Genomic DNA, 21,249 nt, shown 5'->3' with positions numbered 1-21,249 from the left:
TCTGTGTCTTGTCATTCTGTGTGTGCACTGGAAGCTTATTCTGTCACCAAGACAAATTCCTTGTGTGTGTAAGGACACAATTCTGATCTGATTCTGAAAAATTGTGACAACTAGCCCCAGCCTTCTCCCCTAAAAGTCTGTGGGTGCTCAAGTGTGTTTTATAAGTTTGTATATATGATTTATAATGACAACATTTCGATGCATGTAACAGTAGAAAACGTGCAACTGTGTGTACAAATGTTGCTAAATTGGCTTGGAAACGTTTGTGTCAATTCCATTCCTGCGTAAGAGCGCCGCTGTTCTCGCTCGCGCGGCGTGGGGTTTCCCAGAGCAGACTGCAGGGTTACCGCGCCCATCTCCGTCTGATGGCCGGATGAGAGGTGAACTGAACTGGAGAGAAGTGCTCCTTCAAGGAAGGCAACGGGAAGTGGCCACCGACGGATTTATTCGTTGACCAAAGTCTGCAATCGGACATTTATGAGTGCAGTTTTTCATCGCAGTTGAGATCCCCCTCAAACAGGCTCATTTCCCGCCCGCTGGAGCGAGTTTTGTCGCTGTGGCAGTGGACTCGGTACTTCTCCCGCTGCTAGTTAGCGAGCTAGCTCGTCTTGTTCGTTGATGCGTGGATTTGACAGCCACACCGTCGTTTTTTTCGGTCAATGCCATATAAACAAAGGCCATTTACGACTGAGAACAGGTATGGAACACTAAATGCCTATTTCAAGTGTGTGGAACTGGTTGTTTCGTTTAAAACGGACGAATTTGTTGAATAAAATGCTGGTCACCATAGAAAATGAAGGGGGGTGGGGTGAGGCGCAGGTAGCGGCTAGCCGACCGATTTACATACACAAAGCCAGGCAAATTGACCAAAAACATCTTGTCGTTTAGAACAGTTATTTGCGCGTATTGTTATTTTTGGGGTATTTAATCGTTTGTTTCGTTAATATAGCACGAATGGAGTCGACCGACTTAACTGGAGGCAGTTTTTCGCGAGTCGGCTTGCTAGCACATAAAAACGGCGTTAACGTTAACTTACCTCAGAAATCAAACCGATTGTGAGAAATCGGTTGTGTGGTGATTAGACGTGTTTTAGAAGCATTAAAGGTCGATATTGGGCGAGGGTGGTAGGGGTTTTTGTTGAGAGACTGGTCTGTAGGCTAACTGGCTAATTACTTGAGCTTCTGCTGGCAAAATATTCGGCTTTTCAACCCAACTAACGTTAGGCCTTCCTCTGTGTTACAGAATCGATGATTTTTGCTTGCCAAATACTGGACAAGACATTGCCTTGTACTGGATGTGAATATTGATCGAATTGCAGTCTGTAAATAAAGATTAGTCATTTATTTGTTCACCCGATTGTGTATTACAATCTGCACCATCTGGCTGAATATTACAAGCAATTCCTGAGTGTGCGTGTTTTATTTATATATTTACGTGCAAATGGATTTATTACACGAGTCCAAATGGCTTAACCTGAATCCCAGTGTGCATTTAAGCGACTTAAGCGTGTAAGTGTTTGTCTTTATTGCATTAAGCGTGCACTTGATGCTTTTAACTAGTCTTTAAAACAACCGAATTGGATTTCCTTAACTATGTAACGTACGAGTCTCTTTAAAAGGCCTTGCTGGTCAGGTACAGAGGTGCACTGCCTCCCTCCTCGACATCTCAGTGATGCTCCACTGCGACCCTCTCTAAACTGCTTTTGCTGATGATAAAGCCATGTTAAATGTGTTTTCTCCTGCGAACCAACCGGCCAGCATTTATCACAGTAATGCAGCAAAAAGCGCTGCAGCTCTTCAGATACGCGAAATGAATGGAGCCTGATGGCCTTTATTATCGCTGCTGGAATATTTTAAGAACGGGCGAGCAGCTCAGTATTGAGGTCACTATTAAGGGATTGGTCGGGGGAATATAGGCTATGGGACAAATATGTTGCGCCCCCCTCCTTTTTCCCCTACCTACTTTCTCTTCGCTGGCATTTAGATAAAGGAACACCGTTCATGAATAAATAAACGGAATCAATGAATTCTTCAATGTGGGGCCCAAGAACAAGATGGCGTCCGCAGTCTCTCTCCGGCTTCCCTCTCCGCACTCACATCAGCACGCCGTGGATTTAACCCTCTGAAACGGCGAGGAAATGCATCTTTCCGCTGCAAACACGGCGATTTGTTTTTTAAAAAGAGCTTTGGTAAACATCTCGATGCAAAACTGGATGCATTTCGGAATGAAACGCTCTTGACGTGTCTAGTGCACTAAAGCTGCACGTCCATCATTTCACGCCAAATGAAATAATCGCATATCGAATAGTATTTGGAGAGCGTCGTGACGTAATCGTTAACACATCAATCGCATTTTTGAGTTCAACTTGTGCTATTCGGTGCTCTGCACTCCTGTTGGTGATTTGTGCATCAACATGCACATAACGCTCACAATGGCATGCTGTGTTAAGATAATGCGAATGTATATAGTTTATTAATTTAAAACGAAAGCAAAATGGGTGCTGCACGGCAAATGTTGATTTTATAGTTGTGAAAGCCAAGCAAACATCCTGCTTTTTGTCCATTAGAGTTGGTTCCCTTGAGTTAATTTATTTGTTATATTAAGTGTTGATTTTTAATTGAACTTTATATTTACTAACGCATTATTTGTAATGCATATGCATTTACATGTTGGAATTCCTTCTGAATGGCTTATTTATGATGTGCAATACACACACATTGATTTATTTTTGTAATTGTGGGTAACTAAAAGCATCAGTTTGATTCCCATTGGACGCTTGATAAGTGGGGGGCTGTGATGGCAAAATTGATTTCTGTTTATCCTTTTTTTTTATTTTCACGTTGACACCCATTTGTCATTCAGATGTTGAGATTGTTCATGTAAAATCACTGTGTGTCTTTCTCCTAAATTTGTGAAGTTTTCCAGAAAGGCGATTCCTGTGACGTGGATCCACAGCAACTTCATTTTGTTGTCTTTTCCACATGAAATATATGTACAAGTCAATAAGACAAGTAGCAAAAGTTCAGTATTTTGTTGAATGCATAGTGCCAGTCCCACAAATTCTTCGACTGCAAGCCCATCTCCGTCCAGCTGTTTTTCCATGAGTGACGCTGAGAGGGATTACAGATTTACTGTACGTGGATTTTAGCTTTTAGGATTACAGGCTTGGATAGTGATAGTGCTGGTTACTGTCTTTCCTGTGATCCAGCTTTGGCGATATGCATTTTATTTTTCTTCTGCTAATGCCTAATAAGCCACATCATCCTCCAGCAGTTGGAGTAATTTATGTTGATGGAATAAAATTCAGTTTGGAGATCAGCGGTGGCGTGCATTATCAAGTCAGACATTTTTAGCGTGTTTGGGTCATTTACAAAGGGTTTTGTGAAATAAATGTTTTCTAAAAGGATCTAAGAAAGATTTGCCCTAAAGTGACCTGTGAATACGCAGTCTGTGGCACCTTTAGGCCATTTCTTACAGCTCTCTTTTTGTCCTGCAGTCAGCTGACTCTGATCAAGTGTTTGTTGAGAGGGTGAGATTGAGCTCTGCTAGCACATATGTTGATGCCTTACTGCATTTGACTTTGCTTTGTGCTGTCTTATACTCTGGTCTTTGGCACAGAATAGTCAGTATTTGTGCATAATGAAGTTTCATTTCGGCAGACAATAAAAGGTGAACCCCCCTCATGATGTGGCTTTGTAACACTGAACTACATCATGTTTGTGTATATTAATGACAATATCAGTTTCAGCCTATATTTATGTTATATCTAACTTTTTAAATGATCAACATCGTCCTGGTTAATCTGGTACTGTAAGCCTGTAATATCCAGATTTATTATTTCCATTCCGCGTTTTCGATGGAATAATAGTTATAAATAGTTAATAAATAGTCATCAGCTATTTATTTTGTTTTACTTGTTAAAAGTGATCTGCATTAGTCTGATTAGTTCAATATTGAAAGCTGTTAATATCAGTGTTCATTTTAAATATCTGAGTTTATTTTTAGCTTTTCTTCTATGCTGTTTTCTAAGAAAATAAGGCTTTTTCTGCTTTTGTTATAATATCGGCCTTTTTTCAGTTTAAGCTTTTTCTATGCTGTGATATTAAAGCATAGAAAGTTACATTTATTGGCATGGGATAGTTTGGATTGATATTAAATGCCAGTAATATTAGGGTTTTTCCTCAATTCAAGCAGTGGACTCTTTTTATGCGTAAATAAAGTTGTAGTTAATATAGACCATTGTTTGGGTATTGACCAAATAAAAACTGTAATTGCTATCAGTGTCCACCAAATTTTTCATATTGGCATCTCTATTAGTATTCATGTTGGGTTGAGTAGTTGTGCTGTACTGAAGGTGAGATGAGGGACTTACCTTTTGTAACCATGTCATTTTGATCAGCAAGATTAGAGGATTTAGGCGTATTGTCTTGATGCAGGCCCATTTAAGAGGTCAGCCAATCAGGAAGAAGCAAGTGTATAGGAAAGGATAAGACGTTCAACAAGAGAAATATTTTCTGGCTGTCAAACACAAGGAGCCTTGTGCAAGCCGCGTAAGGTAAGAAATTCAGGGTATAACCTGAAACTTTAAGGAACTTTTAAAGCTCACAGCCACAAGACAGTGATTCTGGTGTCTCAGGAAATTCTTGGCAAGTAGCAGGAAGTTACTTGCAAGTGCTTTTCATCATCAACATACTTTAAGTATTTTGTTTCTGTAAGCTAATTGAATTTTAAGTATGCTTGCTTATTGGTTGCCTGCCTTTATCAGTTTTTGAGTTATGGTTGCTATGTGTGTAACTTCCCATTTTTTTTTTACCGTTTGATCTACCAGGAAACTTTACATGGGATGCTTTATTCTTCTATGGGGTGACATTCAAGAAAACTGTCGAGAAATGTTTGAGAGAGTTTTCTTCTGATAGAATATATGCCTTGCTCGTTCACGCAGCTGCCTTTCTCTTTTCAAACATGGAACCATTGATTTCACAATTAGGACATGGCATAATGCACCAGAGGGCAGTGGCAATTACAGGAAATGGATCCAACCAAATTTTTAGTGCTCCAGTTAGATTGCCCGACCACAGACATCTGGAAGTAGCAAGCATATGTGCAGCTTCGCTGTTATGTAGTGCTTATATCACTTAAAAGTACTGATCATTGCCTGACGGTCCTCAGCCGACCCGTGCAGTGTAATTGTCATCATTTCTTCATCCTTTCTCTAATCATTCCTTCCCTGGTCTTTATGTTCTTCTAGACAGTCTTTGCTCAAGCTCGAACCTGCATTCATCTTCCTCAAATTGGGACGACTAAGACCAGGCTAATGGAAAAGATGACAGCTGCTTGAGAATCGAGATATTGTGCAGCTGCAAATTGGTCTATATTTAAATTAAAAGTAATTTTTCATGACTCTTTTCTAAAGTAGGGCATACGACGTTGGCCTAGAATGGCCAATTCACTCATTTGAAGAACTTGAAACAGTATTTGATGTACAAAATTGCATTTTTTTTTTTTAAATGTTATAGTTGGGATGCAACGAAACCATTTTTTTTCCAATTCGATTTCTTTTAAATGTATAACACAGTAATGAAGGCAGCAACAAATGATAGATAGGAGTCCTGTCTATAATATGTTGCTGCCTCCATTAATGTGCTATACATTAGATTATTAATAGCCTTATAGGACAGAACAAGAAACGCTTATAATAATCTTTCATTGCACAAAAGTATTATAATATGAAAAGCTCCAATACAGAGCGGCACAAAGCACTTATGTGCATCTTGTGCGCAGAATGATGCGCTTGAAGCAACGCAGAGTCACAACACACTGTGCTCTGCATAGAGAAGTTCAAAGCACAAAGGAAAGAAATATTCATATGAAGTTTATTAAATCTGTGCAATAGTTTATTGAGCCTTTTAACAGTTTTAAATCTCAGTTATTGAGCGCTCTTGAAGAGAGTTTCATCATTTTGACTGTCGTAACCGAACGCGGCACGTAGTTTGAATGCTGAATGGAGGATGACAGACATACGTAGCGGAGAGAAGAGTTCACGTGAACTTGATTTTAACGACTGAAATATTCATCTGTACCTCACATGAAACTATGGAATGGCTTCAGAACACTTAGTCTTTGACTTTATGGTGCTTTATAATAATTTTGTGCTTTCGTGGGGCTTAACAATGACACAGATTGGTATACGCACAATATCGGATTTGGATCGGTTCGTCTGAACGATACCCGATCCGGCAGAAAATGGCAGTATCAGAGCTGATACCGATTCTGAGTATCGGATCGATCCACCAGTTTCCTGCTAAAAAGCCAAAGTTAATGTTTATGCATTTAAAAAGATTTTTTTTTTTTTATGCACCAACACCTTAAAGTAGTAATATGCTATTAGAAATAGTATGTACTTAAATTAATCAACCATAAATGCATCTTGGCCTTGGTTGCTCATCCAAATCTTCTTCAGTATATCGGTGGAGTAACAGCATATTGCAGTGCACATGACGACAAATGTGCCACAATTGCATTAACTTGAAACCTTTGTCTGCCATTGCATCTCCAGAAGTATGCCGATCCTTTCCTGCTCTTCACATACCTCTAAAATTAATCCCATCATTAGCTGCCTTTCTCCAGAGTTAGATGCGTACACTCCGTTGGCCCATTAAAACAGCTGCCTTCATCAGCCGTTTGTCTGAGTGCATGAAGGATTTGGGTCAGCAGGATAGGTGCTGCTCTTCCGATCAGTGTCACCGGTGTGTCTTAACTGGATTTGCCTGAAGGAGCTGAATCAAGCGTGTCCCAGGATTATGTCAATGACACTGTGGAGAGAGAGGTGTGAAAACACTGCTGTGGGCTGGGAACGCTAATAGGATGAGAGCTGGCCTAGAAGGACTCGAATCTCTAAATCGAGATTAAAACGGACAGGCTTTAAGTGTTTCAGAGTGCATCAGGTTATTTTTATAAAGGAGTCGCTGTTTGGAATCAGCATTTCATCCTGGAAACCAGACAAAGAATAGTTGCCCAGTATGGACATTGCAGCATATTAACCTTTAATGCTAGCTATTATAGTTGATTGCCATTAGTCTTTTGGATGGAATTAAAATGACCCCATTTACTCTCCTAATTCACATTCCCGATTCTCATGGTGTTTGTTTGCATGAGCATTTATTTAAATTAAATAACTTGCTCCGCCTTTGAAACGACTTTGCTTTTCAGCTGATGTCATCAAGCTCTTAATTTTTTTTCAGTCCCTCCCTCCAACCACATGACCCCATTTTTAGAAGTAGCGCCCATTTTTCATCATCCAATCAATTCCCAATGGATAAAATCGAGTTCTGCCCTACATTCTCATTGAATATCCTGTTTCACTTGTAATTTGGCACATTATGGACATAAAATGCCATTTTATGTTGTGTTTAAACATTTTTCTCATGTTAGAGTTTAGGTTAAGGTATTTTTTTTTTCCTTTGCTGATTATTGACATCATAAAAGGACCGAATCACAGCTCGTTTCTTGCTGTTGTTCTCTTTGTACTTCTGCATTTTTCATTAAGGAGCAACAACTCATTTCACCACAAGAGGAAATGGTTCTTTGGTTGCTTTCAGTAGCTAATGTGGTGGGGTGGGATCTTGAATTTATAAGATTGTGTATTGATAAACAATCTACTAGCGATCCATTAACATGTTACATGACATGGTAAATGCAGACTGAGTGTTGTTCTTGTAGATGCAGGTAGTGTGCAATATTAGTGCGAACAATATGGGTGTTTCTGTATCTGATGTTGAGACCTTTTTATTTGTTTTAAAACAGGAAATACAGACTAAAAGCCAGATAGCCCTCCCTTTAATATCTTTTGAAGGGTTAACCTTTAAATCGGAATTAGATCCTAAATGTTTTCTCTCTCTTTTTCTCTTCTGTAGATTAGAACGTGTCCCGGCAGTAGGAGTGAGGCAGAGCTTTAGAAGAGGAAAATGAGTGAACTGGACCAGTTACGCCAGGAGGCTGAGCAGCTGAAGAACCAGATCAGAGTGAGGATCTCTAATACACAACTTCATTAATTTATTCCTAATCCATACCTGTAAAACATATATCCAAAATGTATATGGTATAATGCAATTGTATCTTAAAGTTGCTAAAATCGAATGAATGACAATTTGACATAATATGTACTAAATATTGCACTCCAAAATTGCAAAATATGGACTAATGGATTGGCCTGGTTAATATTAATTTTAGTACTTTTTTAAAAATAGAAAAATATCTACTGATTATTCAGCATCAAATTAAATAGACGGTTCACCCAAAAAGGTGAAATTGTCATTGACTCACCTACAAGTTGTTCCAAACCTGTGTGACTGACTTTCTTCTGCTGAACACTAAAGATATTTGGAAAAAAAAATGTAACCAAACAGTTGTTGGTCTCCATTGACTTCCACAGTAATTTTTTTATACTATGGGAGTCAGTGGGGACCAGCAACCCACACGTGGTTACCCACATTCTTCAAAGTATCTACTTTTGTGTATGGCAGAAGAATGAAACTCATGCAGGTCTGGAACAACTTGAGGTTGAGTAAACAGAATGACAGAATTTTCATTTTTGGGTAAACTATCTCTTCAAGACTCCAGGTCAAAAGAGGTCTTTGTAGCCTCCAGTTGTTGTTGTGGTAAATGTCAACCACCAGGGAAAAAAACCCCATCACATTCACGATTAGAGATTTTGACATGTCTGCTATATTTAAAATATCAGTGTTTTAAAACTAAGCATATTTCCAATCAAGCTATAAACTATGTGCATGTTTGTTTTTTTACAACCTGATTACTTGGTAGTCTCTTGTTACGCAAAAGTATTTGCATAACCAAAAGACATTTAAATACAGAGGGCAGTTATTTACATAGTTCTACACCATGCAGGATAAACATTTACTGTAACTGTACTGTTTTCATTCCTCACTGAGTTCCAGAAAGAATTTACACTCGATACTTCCTCCATGAAGCCGCTTTACATTTTATCTCAGCATGAGATATTTTTACCAATCCTCAGCTATTGTAATAAAATGATCAAATTTGTCTAAAACCTTTGAGCTTTTAGCTATAATCAATCAAATCAATGAATAAATTCCCATTAACAGGTCAATAACGCTACCAATTCGATTACTCAGTTTGAGCAAGGTGTTGGATGATGTGAATATTTTTTTAAAGAAGGAATTGTATATCACTATTACAACAAATCTTCTGTTACTGTATGGTTATTATATACTAAACATTAACCCTAAATGTTTTGTATATTACATAATCATGAAATAATGCCTTGTTCCACAGTATCGAAACTTGTTTTCTCCATTTCTTTCTTTCCTAGGATGCAAGGAAAGCTTGTGCAGATGCCACACTATCACAGGTAAGAAAATATTTGATTCTAAGTTTGTTTAAATGTTAATTTAAGCAAACCCAATTTAAATAAACAGATTAAGCTCTATACCGCTGCCATCTGTGTGGATAATTTAACAGTTTTTCAATTCACACACACGTTTTCAGATCACAGCCAACATCGACCCTGTTGGCCGAATCCAGATGCGTACAAGAAGAACACTGCGAGGACATCTGGCTAAAATCTACGCCATGCACTGGGGCACCGATTCCAGGTACAGAACCGCTCCATTACGTTATTTGCATGATGGCCTGACCTTATTTGTAAGCCCTTTGAAAACATCCTTATACATCAGGGCGAGCTACACCGAGGGGTTTCCCGTTCGCTGTGGAGGTGGACGAGCTCATGGCTCGAGTGGTGGCCACTGCATGCTATCCCTATTGCATTGAATCATGTTCTTTTATTGTGTTTGTGTAGGTGGTGAGCGATGGTTGTAAGTAGGTGTTATGACTAAGCATGTTGTTACTATTATAGTTACAGCCAAGAAAAATCCATAACGGTACCATTTTTGTTCTGAATGATGCTGGGAATAGTTTAAGATTGTTCTGGGAGACAATCCTCCTGATTGTTATTGTGCAGGCTGTGATTTTACATCCATGTTCCCTCTTAGGGATGTAAACCCCACTCACTCAACTGTGCTCTTGTGCTTTCTTTGCAGGCTGCTTGTCAGTGCCTCCCAGGATGGAAAACTCATTATTTGGGACAGTTATACCACAAATAAGGTATTTGTACTTATTTTTTGATTTTTTGAATTTAAATGTCATATAAAGCATTTCAGTATCACAACATTTTGTTTTGGCAAGAGTTTTAACAAGTTGCACCTGTTTTCTGGGGTGGATACTTGCAGCCATATTGTTTTATTTTATTATTTTTTTTAATGGAATTGTTCTAAACAGGCAGCTGTTGTAGTATAGTAGTTGTTTGACTTGCATTTTTTTTAATACGCCTTTAAATATCTTATAATCTTTTTATAATGCATCTTAATGAACATTTTTCACATTTCCGGGTTTCTCAGCAGTGCAAGTTCATAGTTGGGTTACTTCAAGAGCAGTGAATGGGAGAGTACCACAAATATATTTTTTGCATTCCCTTTTGCTCAAATAACCAAAGAAAAGTTCCATCATAGTGTTTTTTCATGACTTTCAAAAAAAGGAAAAAAAACGAGAAAGACTGATATCGGCAGTCAGAAGAGAGAACGATGTCAAATTTTCCATCCCTCCCATAGACGTTGCATTAGAAACACCCTTGCGTTAGCATAAACTAGTTTTTTGTATTTTGATGCAAATGTGATATAATACAAGGTATAGTGTTATAAATGTACGTACATTTACAAAAAAAAAATCTAAATATAAAAAAACTTTCAAGGATTTACAATCCTGATGACTGTTAAACATGTCATCACAGTCTTGTGAAAAGGGTCCATTGTTATCAACCCCCCAAAAAAAAATATTCAAAGTCTAATTAGACTGATGTTCTAAACATTTGTTTTAAAAAATTTATTTTATTTTTATTATTCATATGAAAATATGAAGATAAATACATTTTAATTATCAGCCACATAAAAGATAATTGAATATTGTCTCATTTTGGTAAATTCCTGTTTATTTTCTCAAATAAATTGCCACAGACCAAGCATCACTATTGCCTGGAAGGAAAAAAAAAATTGTATATGTATGTATGTATATATGTATGTGATAGTGTGTGTATATATATATATATATATATATATATATATATATATACACACATATATACAGGTGCATCAAAAAAAAAAAAAATAAAATCTCGTAAAAAATCACATATATCACAAAAACAAAACAAAAATTGAAAATCTCTTATATAAAAAAATCACAGCACACACACACAAAAATATTAAAAATTCTGTTCTTTTAATTAAACTTGTGATGATTTTGGCTCACATTTAACAAAAACCCAGCAAATTAGAATATGGTGACATGCCAATCAGCTAATCAACTCAAAACCTGAGCCTTCAGAATGGTCTCTCAGTTTGGTTCACTAGGCTACACAATCATGGGGAAGACTGCTGATCTGACAGTTGTCCAGAAGACAATCATTGACACCCTTCACAAGGAGGGTAAACCACAAACATTCACTGCCAAAAAAGCTGGCTGTTCACAGAGTGCTGTGTCCAAGCATGTTAACAGAAAGTTGAGTGGAAGGAAAAAGTGTGGAAGAAAAAGATGCACAACCAACCGAGAGAACCATAGCCTTATGAGGATTGTCCAGCAAAATCGAATGTCATCTGCTGGTGTTGGTCCATTGTGTTTTTTGAAAACCAAAGTCACTGCACCCGTTTACCAAGAAATTTTGGAGCACTTCATGCTTCCTTCTGCTGACGAGCTTTTTGAAGATGCTGATTTCATTTTTCCCGCAGGATTTGGCACCTGCCCACACTGCCAAAAGCACCAAAAGTTGGTTAAATGACATGGTGTTGGTGTGTTTGACTGGCCAGCGCACTCACCAGACCTGAACCCCAGAGAGAATCTATGGGGTATTGTCAAGAGGAAAATGAGAAACAAGAGACCAAAAAATGCAGATGAGCTGAAGGCCACTGTCAAAGAAACCTGGGCTTCCACACCACCTCAGCAGTGCCACAAACTGATCACCACCATGCCACGCCGAACTGAGGCAGTAATTAAAGCAAAAGGAGCCCCTACCAAGTAGTTCATGTACAGTAAATGAACATACTTTCCAGAAGGCCAACAATTCACTAATGTTTTTTTTATTATTATTGGTCTTATGAAGTATTCTCATCACAATAAAAAGTGAATTGGTGGGTTTTTGTTAAATGTGAGCCAAAATCATCACAATTAAAAGAACCAAAGACTTAAACTACTTCAGTCTGTGTGCACTGAATTTATTAATAACACAAGTTTCACAATTTGAGTTGAATTACTGAAATAAATGAACTTTTCCGCGACATTCTAATTTAATGAGATGCACCTGTGTGTGTGTGTGTGTATATATATGTTTATATTTATATTTATCAGGGATTCCCATACACTGATTTATTTGTGGCAGCCCGCCACAATATCCACGTTGACTGCCACAAATAACCACCGCCCACTGCCATCAGTTACCGCGTCTCACACACACGATCGCGACTTTAGCACTATATTTTGCAACTTTCAGACCCTTTTAGCAACTTTTTTCCATAAAAGGTACATACTGACAAACCTAGCAACTTTTTTGGATAAACCTTAGCTATGGTTCTGTTCAGTTGGAAGATTTCTCCATTGCTGCCCCGCGAGCATGAGGTCTGACTTCCCGTTAGCGCAGTGTGGGTGTTTCCAAGCACCGTCGCTATCTCTAGGCGTCTGTTCTGTGCAGTGAGAGATTTTGCCCTAATACAGCAGGAGAGAAGCAGCACGTTTGCACACTCAAACACACCAAATCAAAAAAAACCTCGTCATCTTTTGCATAGGCAAACACTTGCATTTTGTAAAAACCTAGTTTCTGTTATGTCATTATAATATTACAGTTTTGCCCTAATACGAATAGACAATACACACACTATCATCATCATCAACTTGAATCTCCGGTTACATATGCTACATATTACTACCACTTCCCTTCCATATTCCATATTCCTTTTCCTGAGCATTCCATGTGTTGTGTTTCAGGTCCACGCCATTCCTCTGCGCTCCTCCTGGGTGATGACCTGTGCCTACGCTCCTTCAGGGAATTATGTTGCTTGTGGAGGCTTAGACAACATCTGCTCCATCTACAGCCTCAAGACTCGCGAGGGGAACGTGCGTGTCAGCCGTGAGCTGGCCGGACACACAGGTACAGGACGTGTCCTCCCGAGACACACACACACACACACTCTGATCTTGGCTCTTGTGAATATACACAAGGGTCGATGTTTAGCAAAGCTGTAATGAAAGCATGAAACTGCACTGCATCTGATCGACTTTACTGACTGTGTCAGCAATTAAAGCACATTTCCCCTTTAAATTATCATGAGTGTAACACAATGTAAATCATCCTCCTCGCAATGACATATTTTTAATTCACAGATATTATTTTGTTTTAAAGTATTATACATTTCTTAAGATTTTGAGAAGAATCGTGTTAAATTTCCTCCTGTCTACAGGATACCTCTCTTGCTGCCGCTTCGTTGATGACAACCAGATTGTTACAAGTTCTGGCGACACCACCTGGTGAGTGTGAGGAACTGTATCCCAGCAAACCAAAGCTTGGATATCTTGGATACTAAAGCTTACATCTGCAAACAGGACCAGATTTTGCTATCAATGCCAACAGGAATATTTTTATATTTTCAATTTTCTTTAAAGTCAGAAATCAGATTATACATAAAAAAAAAAAAAAAAAAATATATATATATATATATATATATATATATATATATATATATATATATATATATATATATATATATATATATATATATATATATATATAATTTTTTTTTTTTTTTTTTTTTTTTTAAATGGCATATGCGCTGTATTTGTTATGTCAGCATTCTCTTATTTTTTAAAAAATGACCATTCTCTAAAATAAAAAAAATCAACACATCAAATCGTTTGAACCATTGCTACAACATTATAGGACAGACAAAAATAATTTCTTCACTTTTTTTTATTTTTAACTCAATTTATTGTGTTAACTGCTGAATAAAAAAATTAATTTATGGGAAATATGTATATCATAAACTACAAACTAACATTTGGGCCCATTAAGATTGTAGACTGAATCTGCCTATCATCTATTTCTTATTTTTGTTTCATTAAGTTAATTTTGATATTTATGAATACATTTTTAAATACAAATAAAAACTGTATTTGTTAACATATATACATAACATCATAATATATCACATTCTGAGTGTATATTATTACCATTTGTTGTTTTCTTGTGGCATCTGATAGAGCGCTTGAACCCAGAAGCAGTGACACGTGATGTCAGATTTAACATATGGATTGTAAAAATATGTAATAAGATATTGGCACAAGAATAAACCGATTTACCAAACAACCTATAATATTTATTATAAGATATTTAATTATATTCATGTAAATGTAGACATGATCAGATTTTCCAGCTCTTATCTGCAGCTCTGAGAAATGTTGTAGTCATTTTGAAGCACTGTGATCTGTCCTGCAGTGCTCTCTGGGACATAGAGACCGGTCAGCAGACGACCACGTTCGCAGGTCACACCGGCGATGTGATGAGTCTGTCTCTGGCTCCAGACACCAGGCTGTTCGTGTCAGGAGCCTGCGATGCCTCTGCTAAACTCTGGGACGTCCGTGAGGGCATGTGCCGACAGACCTTCACTGGCCACGAGTCAGACATCAACGCTATCTGTGTGAGTGTTCCTGCCTCATTCTGACTAGCAACAGTACAGTTTAAAACTCATAGCTGTGTTCTTAAGAATAGCCGCTGTAGTGCATGCACTTTCCTGAAGAATTGAAGCTAAAAGAAGGTTATATTCCCCCCACAGTTCTTTCCCAATGGAAATGCGTTTGCGACTGGCTCTGACGATGCCACCTGCCGGCTGTTTGACCTGCGCGCCGACCAGGAGCTCATGGTCTACTCTCACGACAACATCATCTGCGGCATAACCTCCGTGGCCTTCTCGAAGAGCGGCCGCCTGTTGCTCGCCGGCTACGATGACTTCAACTGCAATGTGTGGGACACCCTAAAGGCTGACCGCGCTGGTGAGATACGCACACGCAGATGGCTGAAAAGCTGCAAACATATGCTAGTAATAGTTACTATCAGTGGCATGTGGTCTGGTGACCGCCCCGAAAGCAAGCAAACCAACTGTACTACACACACCCACACAAACAATGGTGTTGTTTTACATATGGTTCAGTGCCTGCTTCCTAACACGCCACATTGGTTTGTCTCTTTTGCATATGGCAACATGCACTGTATTTCAGCTCATCTGAAAATTTAAAACATTACTTTTAAAGGCTTGTGGATTATCAACAGACCATTTGTACTGCGCATATATATTTCTATTTCCAATAACTAATTTTTGTTTGATCATTTTTGTTGAGTGAGTTTCTGAGAGAAAATCCTTTCTTAAAAAAATCTAATTGAATTAATTTATATACACTAGCATTTGCAAAGTTTTCACTCATAATAAGCTAGTAAATTTGACTATTATAAAGAAGCAGCAAGAAACACTAAATTAGACATGAAATTCAAGTGAGACTTTAAGCTAGTCACTTTTGCAAAAATGCTGTTCATCCTTTCCATTAAAATGATAAAAAATTAGTGTAGAAGCTATTTTCACTCAAATTGCTAGAAAATGTAACCATTAATGACAAAGAAATGGCAAGTAACATTTTAAAGTAGAAAAACTGAATTAGTGTTTTCTTGTAAAATATATTCCAATAATATTTTTAAAAATATAAATAAAACACTGTATGGTTTACTGACAACTGGACTTTTTCAGGTGTGCTGGCCGGCCACGACAACCGAGTTAGCTGTCTGGGTGTAACTGATGACGGTATGGCAGTGGCTACAGGGTCCTGGGACAGCTTCCTCAAGATCTGGAACTGAACGCTGAAGGTGCTTTCAATACAACATGTCTGATACAGTAAGAGTCAGCCTCTTCCAGCACAACCTAATGTCAAACAAGAGATACTTTTACATGCCATTTAAATGTGTCCTTGTATCACCTCCTGCTATTTTTGGGCCACATGTTAGTGAAGATCAGAGGGCTGATATGTAAAATAGCCACTTTTTATCTTTTATAGTTTTTTTTTTTTATATTTTTATCTACCTATCTATCTGTCTAAAAATATATATATGTGTGTGTGTGTGTGTGTGTGTGTGTATATATATATATATATATATATATATATATATATATATATAAGTATATATATATATATATATATATATATATATTATATATATATATATATATAGAGAGAGAGAGAGAGAGAGAGAAAGATAGATAGATAAAAATATAAAAAAAAACTATTAAAGATAAAAAGTGGCTATTTTACATATATATATTTGGGGTGGAACGGTTCAAATTTTTCACGGTTCGGTTTTGTTTTAGAGTCACAGTTACGGTATGGTTCGGTATGTGCTGTGTTTATGTAAAAACTATACTTTCGAATAAAAATAAAGAAAATAAGAATATTCTATCTAACTACAAGCAACAGCACAAATAAATACAAAAGAGTAAAGATACAAATAAAAGCAAGACTGTCACTTTAAGAGAATGCACTGATACATTATGTTTAGCCGGGGATACTTACCAAGATGGACATTTTGACATCATTTTTGTGTGAATTTCTCTATTCAAACACAATGCTTAAGAGAGAGCTTAATATTTGCTTGTGTTCTAAGACGCAGAAAATAAATGACTGCTCCAGCATACATCATTCGCATTGAACAAGAGTGAATGGTTTGTGCAGGTTTTTTTATTTTCTAATCGCTGTTGTTGTATTGTACTGGGAAGCCAGAATGCGCATCCATCAACAGAAACATACATTAGCCAAACCCTGTTTTTAATATATATATATATTTTTTACATATTACCCTGGACCACAAAACCAGTCTTAAGTCACTGGGGTATATTTGTAGCAATAACCAAAAATACACTGTATGCCAAAAATCATTAGGATATTATGTAAGGATCATGTTCCATGAAGATATTTTGTAAATTTCCTACTGTAAATATATCAAAACTTCATTTTTGATTAGTAATATGCTTTGCTAAGAACTTCATTTGGACAACTTTAAAGGCGATTTTCTCAATATTTAGATTTTTTTGCACCCTCAGATTCTAGATTTTCAAGTAGTTGTATCTCAGCCAAATATTGCCCTATCATAAAAAAAATCATACATCAATGAGCTTATTTATTCAGCTTTCAGATGATGTGTAAATCTCTTAAAAAAAAAAAACCTAACCACATGACTTGTTTTCCATTCCAACAAAAAAAAAAAAAAAAAAAAAAAAAATAAAAAAATTAATTTTTAAATGAAATGTTATGATTAAATTTGATATAAATATACATTTTGTAATATACCGTATTTTTCGGACTATAAGTCGCACCTAAGTATAAGTCGCATCGGTCCAAAAATACGTCATGACGAGGAAAAAAACATATAAGTCGCATTTATTTAGAACCAAGAACCAAGAGAAAACATTACCGTCTACAGCCGCGAGAGGGCGCTCTATGCGGCTCAGTGCTCCTGTAACCCATTAGATCGGCTGCATATTTTACCATATTTTACAGTTTGTAATCTGCAGAATAGGATTTTCTTTTGGGGGGCATTTTGTTTGCATTCCGTCTTTCTCAGTTGTCTTTAAGTTAATATTTCAGCTAACAGTTTTCAGTTGTTTTCAGTTAATGTTTTCAGGGGTATGCTACAGGATCACCTAGCAGCATAGAGTGCCCTCTCGCGGCTGTAGACGGTAATGTTTTCTCTTGGTTCATTTCTCTTGGTCCATTTCTCTCGGTTCATGTCAAATTAATTTTGATAAATAAGTCGCACCTGACTAGAAGTCACAGGACCAGCCAAACTATGAAAAAAAGTGTGACTTGTAGTCCAGAAAATACGGTAATTACATTTTAATTGATACTTTTTTTATTTTATATTTCACTTGTCTCTTACCATCATTATTACTGTGGTAGTTGGTATGGTGCTGAATTATGAACAATCAATCATAATATTTTATTGTTTTTCTTAGTTATTTTAGTTTTAGGTTTACTTACAGGTTTACTACTTCACTCAGGAATTGTTGATAAATTGTACAAATAATTTCAAAGAAGCTGCAAAAAAATTTATTACACATGACATTAAGTAGAAAGACATACTTCAGTAACTATTTGATTTTCAGCTTAAGGTTTTTTTTTTTTGTTTTTTTTTTGTTTTTTATGGTGTAGATTCACAGAATTCAATTTACAAATAAGAGTATCTGTTATCCAAACATTTATTTCTAAATGAATAGTTTTGCTTGTTCATTTCTTGCAGTATAATGGAAACGTTACGTTTTAACTTGTGTATTTATGACAGGATTATATAGAGTTTGATTATTTGATTTGATTATATTTGAGTCTGATCTAAATGAGTCATTCTATTAATATCTGCTTTATCATTTTGGTCTCTCTTTATCTGTCCGCAGATATCATTTGAGCTCCAAAGTTGACTGGAAGACCATTCCAACTTTAGAATGTTAAATTTCACAGCATCGTCAACAACAAAACACCTTATAAAACTGACTGACACCACCATGAAAAGAAATAAAACTTCTAAGGGAAAACAATGCCTTTCCTACACCAAGAAGAGCACAATTTGTTTTATCACCCAGCTTAAAAAAAGAAAAAAAAGAGAAAAAAGAAGATTTCCTGTGGTATCAAATGAATAACTTGCATTCCTTCTCGGACCATTCTGTGTCACCCTGTAAGAGAAAACACAAAACACTATCATCCTACGCTTATGTATCATGTGTCTAGAAAGCAAATGTTGGAGTGTAATTGTACAAATTATTTAACTCTTATTTTTTTTTTCTTCTTCTTCTTCTGTTCCTTTTATCTGATAGTTCCATCTTCTAGATCATTTTCCCGCCTGTTTTTTCTGTTTAGATGATATGTTTCTGATTAGTAAAACTTTTAATCCTGTTATAAAACCATGTGAAAACAAGAAGAGTCATGTAAAATGCTGAAACTAGACCAGGATGGAAGAGCAGCTTTTTTGACGATGCCAATCATGTGTTTTGTTTTGTTATTTTCGTGTGCACTAGGTTGCTCTAGAGGTTGTGTAGTTTTCATGAATGTGACTTGAGCGAAAGGTAAAGTTCTTGCGCCCTCTTGTGAAAGCTTCATTTTCATATTTTTGGGCGTCCCCAGACAGCGTTCACCTCTGATTGTTAATATCGCTGGGCTATTGCCGATCACCGGCTAATAAGAACAGCCTTAGCTTTCTTAAAAAAGAAAAGGAAAAAAAAAATGTAATCCTGATCTGTGCATTAGTTAACTTTCAGTGTGAATCCGGGTCCTTTGTCATTAAAGAAAAAAAAGAAAATGCCATAAAAATGCCATATCTCTTTGAAATACTTTGCCATTTCTGAGTCTGAGGTACTCGCTTCATTTATCTACGAATGGCCGTTGTAAATATGGGTATCCGACTTGCACGCGAATGCAGCATTATATCCTAGCTAATGTTTCTTTCCAGTCTCGTCACAGCTTTGTTTGCACAATAAGAAACTTGACTAACGTTTTAAGCGTTAACTAACCAAGCACATGCCGTTAATCACATTGAATGCTAATTTTAACGTAGAAAACGCACAAAAAAAGTACAAAAAAAGTGAAGAAAAAAAAAAAAAAAAAAAAACGCGCTAAAAATACAATCCTCTTTCATTGGATTAAAAACAGTTCAGACTAACCCCTTAGCTTATCTTCTGGTCTTACGTTTGTACGTTTCTTCGAGCTTTTGGCTTTAATTCCGATTTTGGGGATCGTTTTGGTCGGCGGGCGGGGAGTGTTTAGTTTAGTTTTTTTTTTTTTTTTCAGCCGTGTCGGGGTCAGTGTTTGGAAAAACCGAAACCTTTTTCTTATTTTTTCTTTTTAGCCCAGTTCCAGAGAGAGAACAGATAGCCCTGTCTGTGCTTGGAAATACAGTTACTACTATGTGAATGAAATGTTGTACAAATCAGTGTCTGAAAATAATGATAATTCTGAAATTTTTAAGTTAAGCGTTTTATTTCATCTGCCATGAATTAACGTAGTCGCATGCTGTAGAATTTGCTTAAACAGGCGCTGACGTCTTTAGGCCCACTTACCTCCACCGGGACGACGAAACCGATATGAAACTGAGAAATTTTGACCATTGAAGTTTTAGACATGCTGTGCATACATCCTTTACTTTTACTGGCGAAGCTATGCACCTGTGTGAGAAACCGTGAGGGAGAAACGACATATATTTCCTGCAGACGACCTGTAAATCATGGCCATGCTTCCTGAAATTGTCCCGAATTAAAAAGCGACAGTTGCGAAAAGTCCCGTTTGAGAAAAACCTTTGTGTGAGTTTTCTAAATCAAAACGTTCGATCGGAGAATCGCGAGAAACTCTTTTGGCTTTTCTTTAAACGTTTTGAAATGGCATCTGACATGGCAGAGTCTTCTGTTCTTTTTCCACTGTAAACAGATGCACTTTCTTTAATAGTTGTGACTTTTTTAATTGTTTATTTTTTTCCTTTCTCTGCGATAATGTACAATAATTGTGATGTATTTGTGTGTGCTGCCACCAGTAAAGATTAATTGCAGTTCAATTAAAATGGATTCCCCTTATTTTCTCTCTCTCCATTAATAACTGTAGATCTCAGCACTCCCTAGCTCACCTTTTGTATTTAATTTCAGTTTGTCGGTGTACCACAGAAAGCTGGATGCAACATAGATACTATATTAAAATGTACTGTTATTTAAGATGTAATAAAACAAGTTTGAGATGTCTCTGATGTGCTGATGTTTTGCTAGAGAGTTTTGCGCAGCAGAAAGTAACCGTAAATAAAAGAGCTTTTAAAGGTCCTTTCTGATATTTTAATGAGCTGTTTGGACTCTCGTTCTGACGGCACCCATTCACTGCAGAGGATCCACTGGTGAGCAAGTGATGGACTGCTAAATTTCTTCAAATCTGTTCTGATAAAGAAACAAAACTCATCTTGGAGGGCCTGAGGGTGAGTACCTTTTTTAGCAAAATATATACAGTACAGACCAAAAGTTTGGAAACATTACTATTTTTAATGTTTTTGAAAGAAGTTTCTTCTGCTCATCAAGCCTGCATTTATTTGATCAAAAAATACAGAAAAAAAATGTAATA

At 36.9% G+C, this 21,249-nt stretch overlaps 1 protein-coding gene across 2 annotated transcripts; it reads left to right on the top strand.

Annotated features, from left to right (window-relative positions):
• The first annotated feature begins 304 nt into the window (after nucleotides 1–304).
• On the top strand, nucleotides 305–20,882 carry LOC109062507 (guanine nucleotide-binding protein G(I)/G(S)/G(T) subunit beta-1-like). Of its 2 annotated transcripts, none has more exons than XM_042726574.1 (11): nucleotides 305–697; nucleotides 7,914–8,021; nucleotides 9,350–9,388; nucleotides 9,526–9,632; nucleotides 10,077–10,140; nucleotides 13,063–13,225; nucleotides 13,536–13,602; nucleotides 14,567–14,768; nucleotides 14,904–15,120; nucleotides 15,867–15,982; nucleotides 18,558–20,882. In XM_042726574.1, exons 2-10 carry the CDS (start codon nucleotides 7,965–7,967, stop codon nucleotides 15,971–15,973), a joined length of 1,023 nt encoding a protein of 340 aa, XP_042582508.1. In that variant the 5' UTR covers nucleotides 305–697; nucleotides 7,914–7,964; the 3' UTR covers nucleotides 15,974–15,982; nucleotides 18,558–20,882. The 2 variants fall into 2 exon arrangements, with proteins under 2 accessions (XP_042582508.1, XP_042582507.1); XM_042726573.1 differs by having other exon boundaries at nucleotides 15,867–16,010.
• Nucleotides 20,883–21,249: the final 367 nt, after the last annotated feature.

Source organism: Cyprinus carpio, chromosome B6 (assembly GCF_018340385.1).
Source record: "Cyprinus carpio isolate SPL01 chromosome B6, ASM1834038v1, whole genome shotgun sequence".
In the NCBI taxonomy this organism is placed as follows: domain Eukaryota; kingdom Metazoa; phylum Chordata; class Actinopteri; order Cypriniformes; family Cyprinidae; genus Cyprinus; species Cyprinus carpio.
The sequence above is the reverse complement of the archived record's forward strand: the minus strand, read 5'-3'. Positions and strand labels throughout refer to the sequence as shown.

Excerpts from the sequence above, each read along its gene's own strand:
- LOC109062507 (XM_042726574.1), top strand. The coding sequence starts at position 7,965 with ATGAGTGAACTGGACCAGTTACGCCAGGAGGCTGAGCAGCTGAAGAAC. Across the intron at positions 8,022-9,349 it reads AGCTGAAGAACCAGATCAGA|GATGCAAGGAAAGCTTGTGC; the intron begins GTGAGGATCTCT and ends TTTCTTTCCTAG. Across the intron at positions 15,121-15,866 it reads CCTAAAGGCTGACCGCGCTG|GTGTGCTGGCCGGCCACGAC; the intron begins GTGAGATACGCA and ends GGACTTTTTCAG.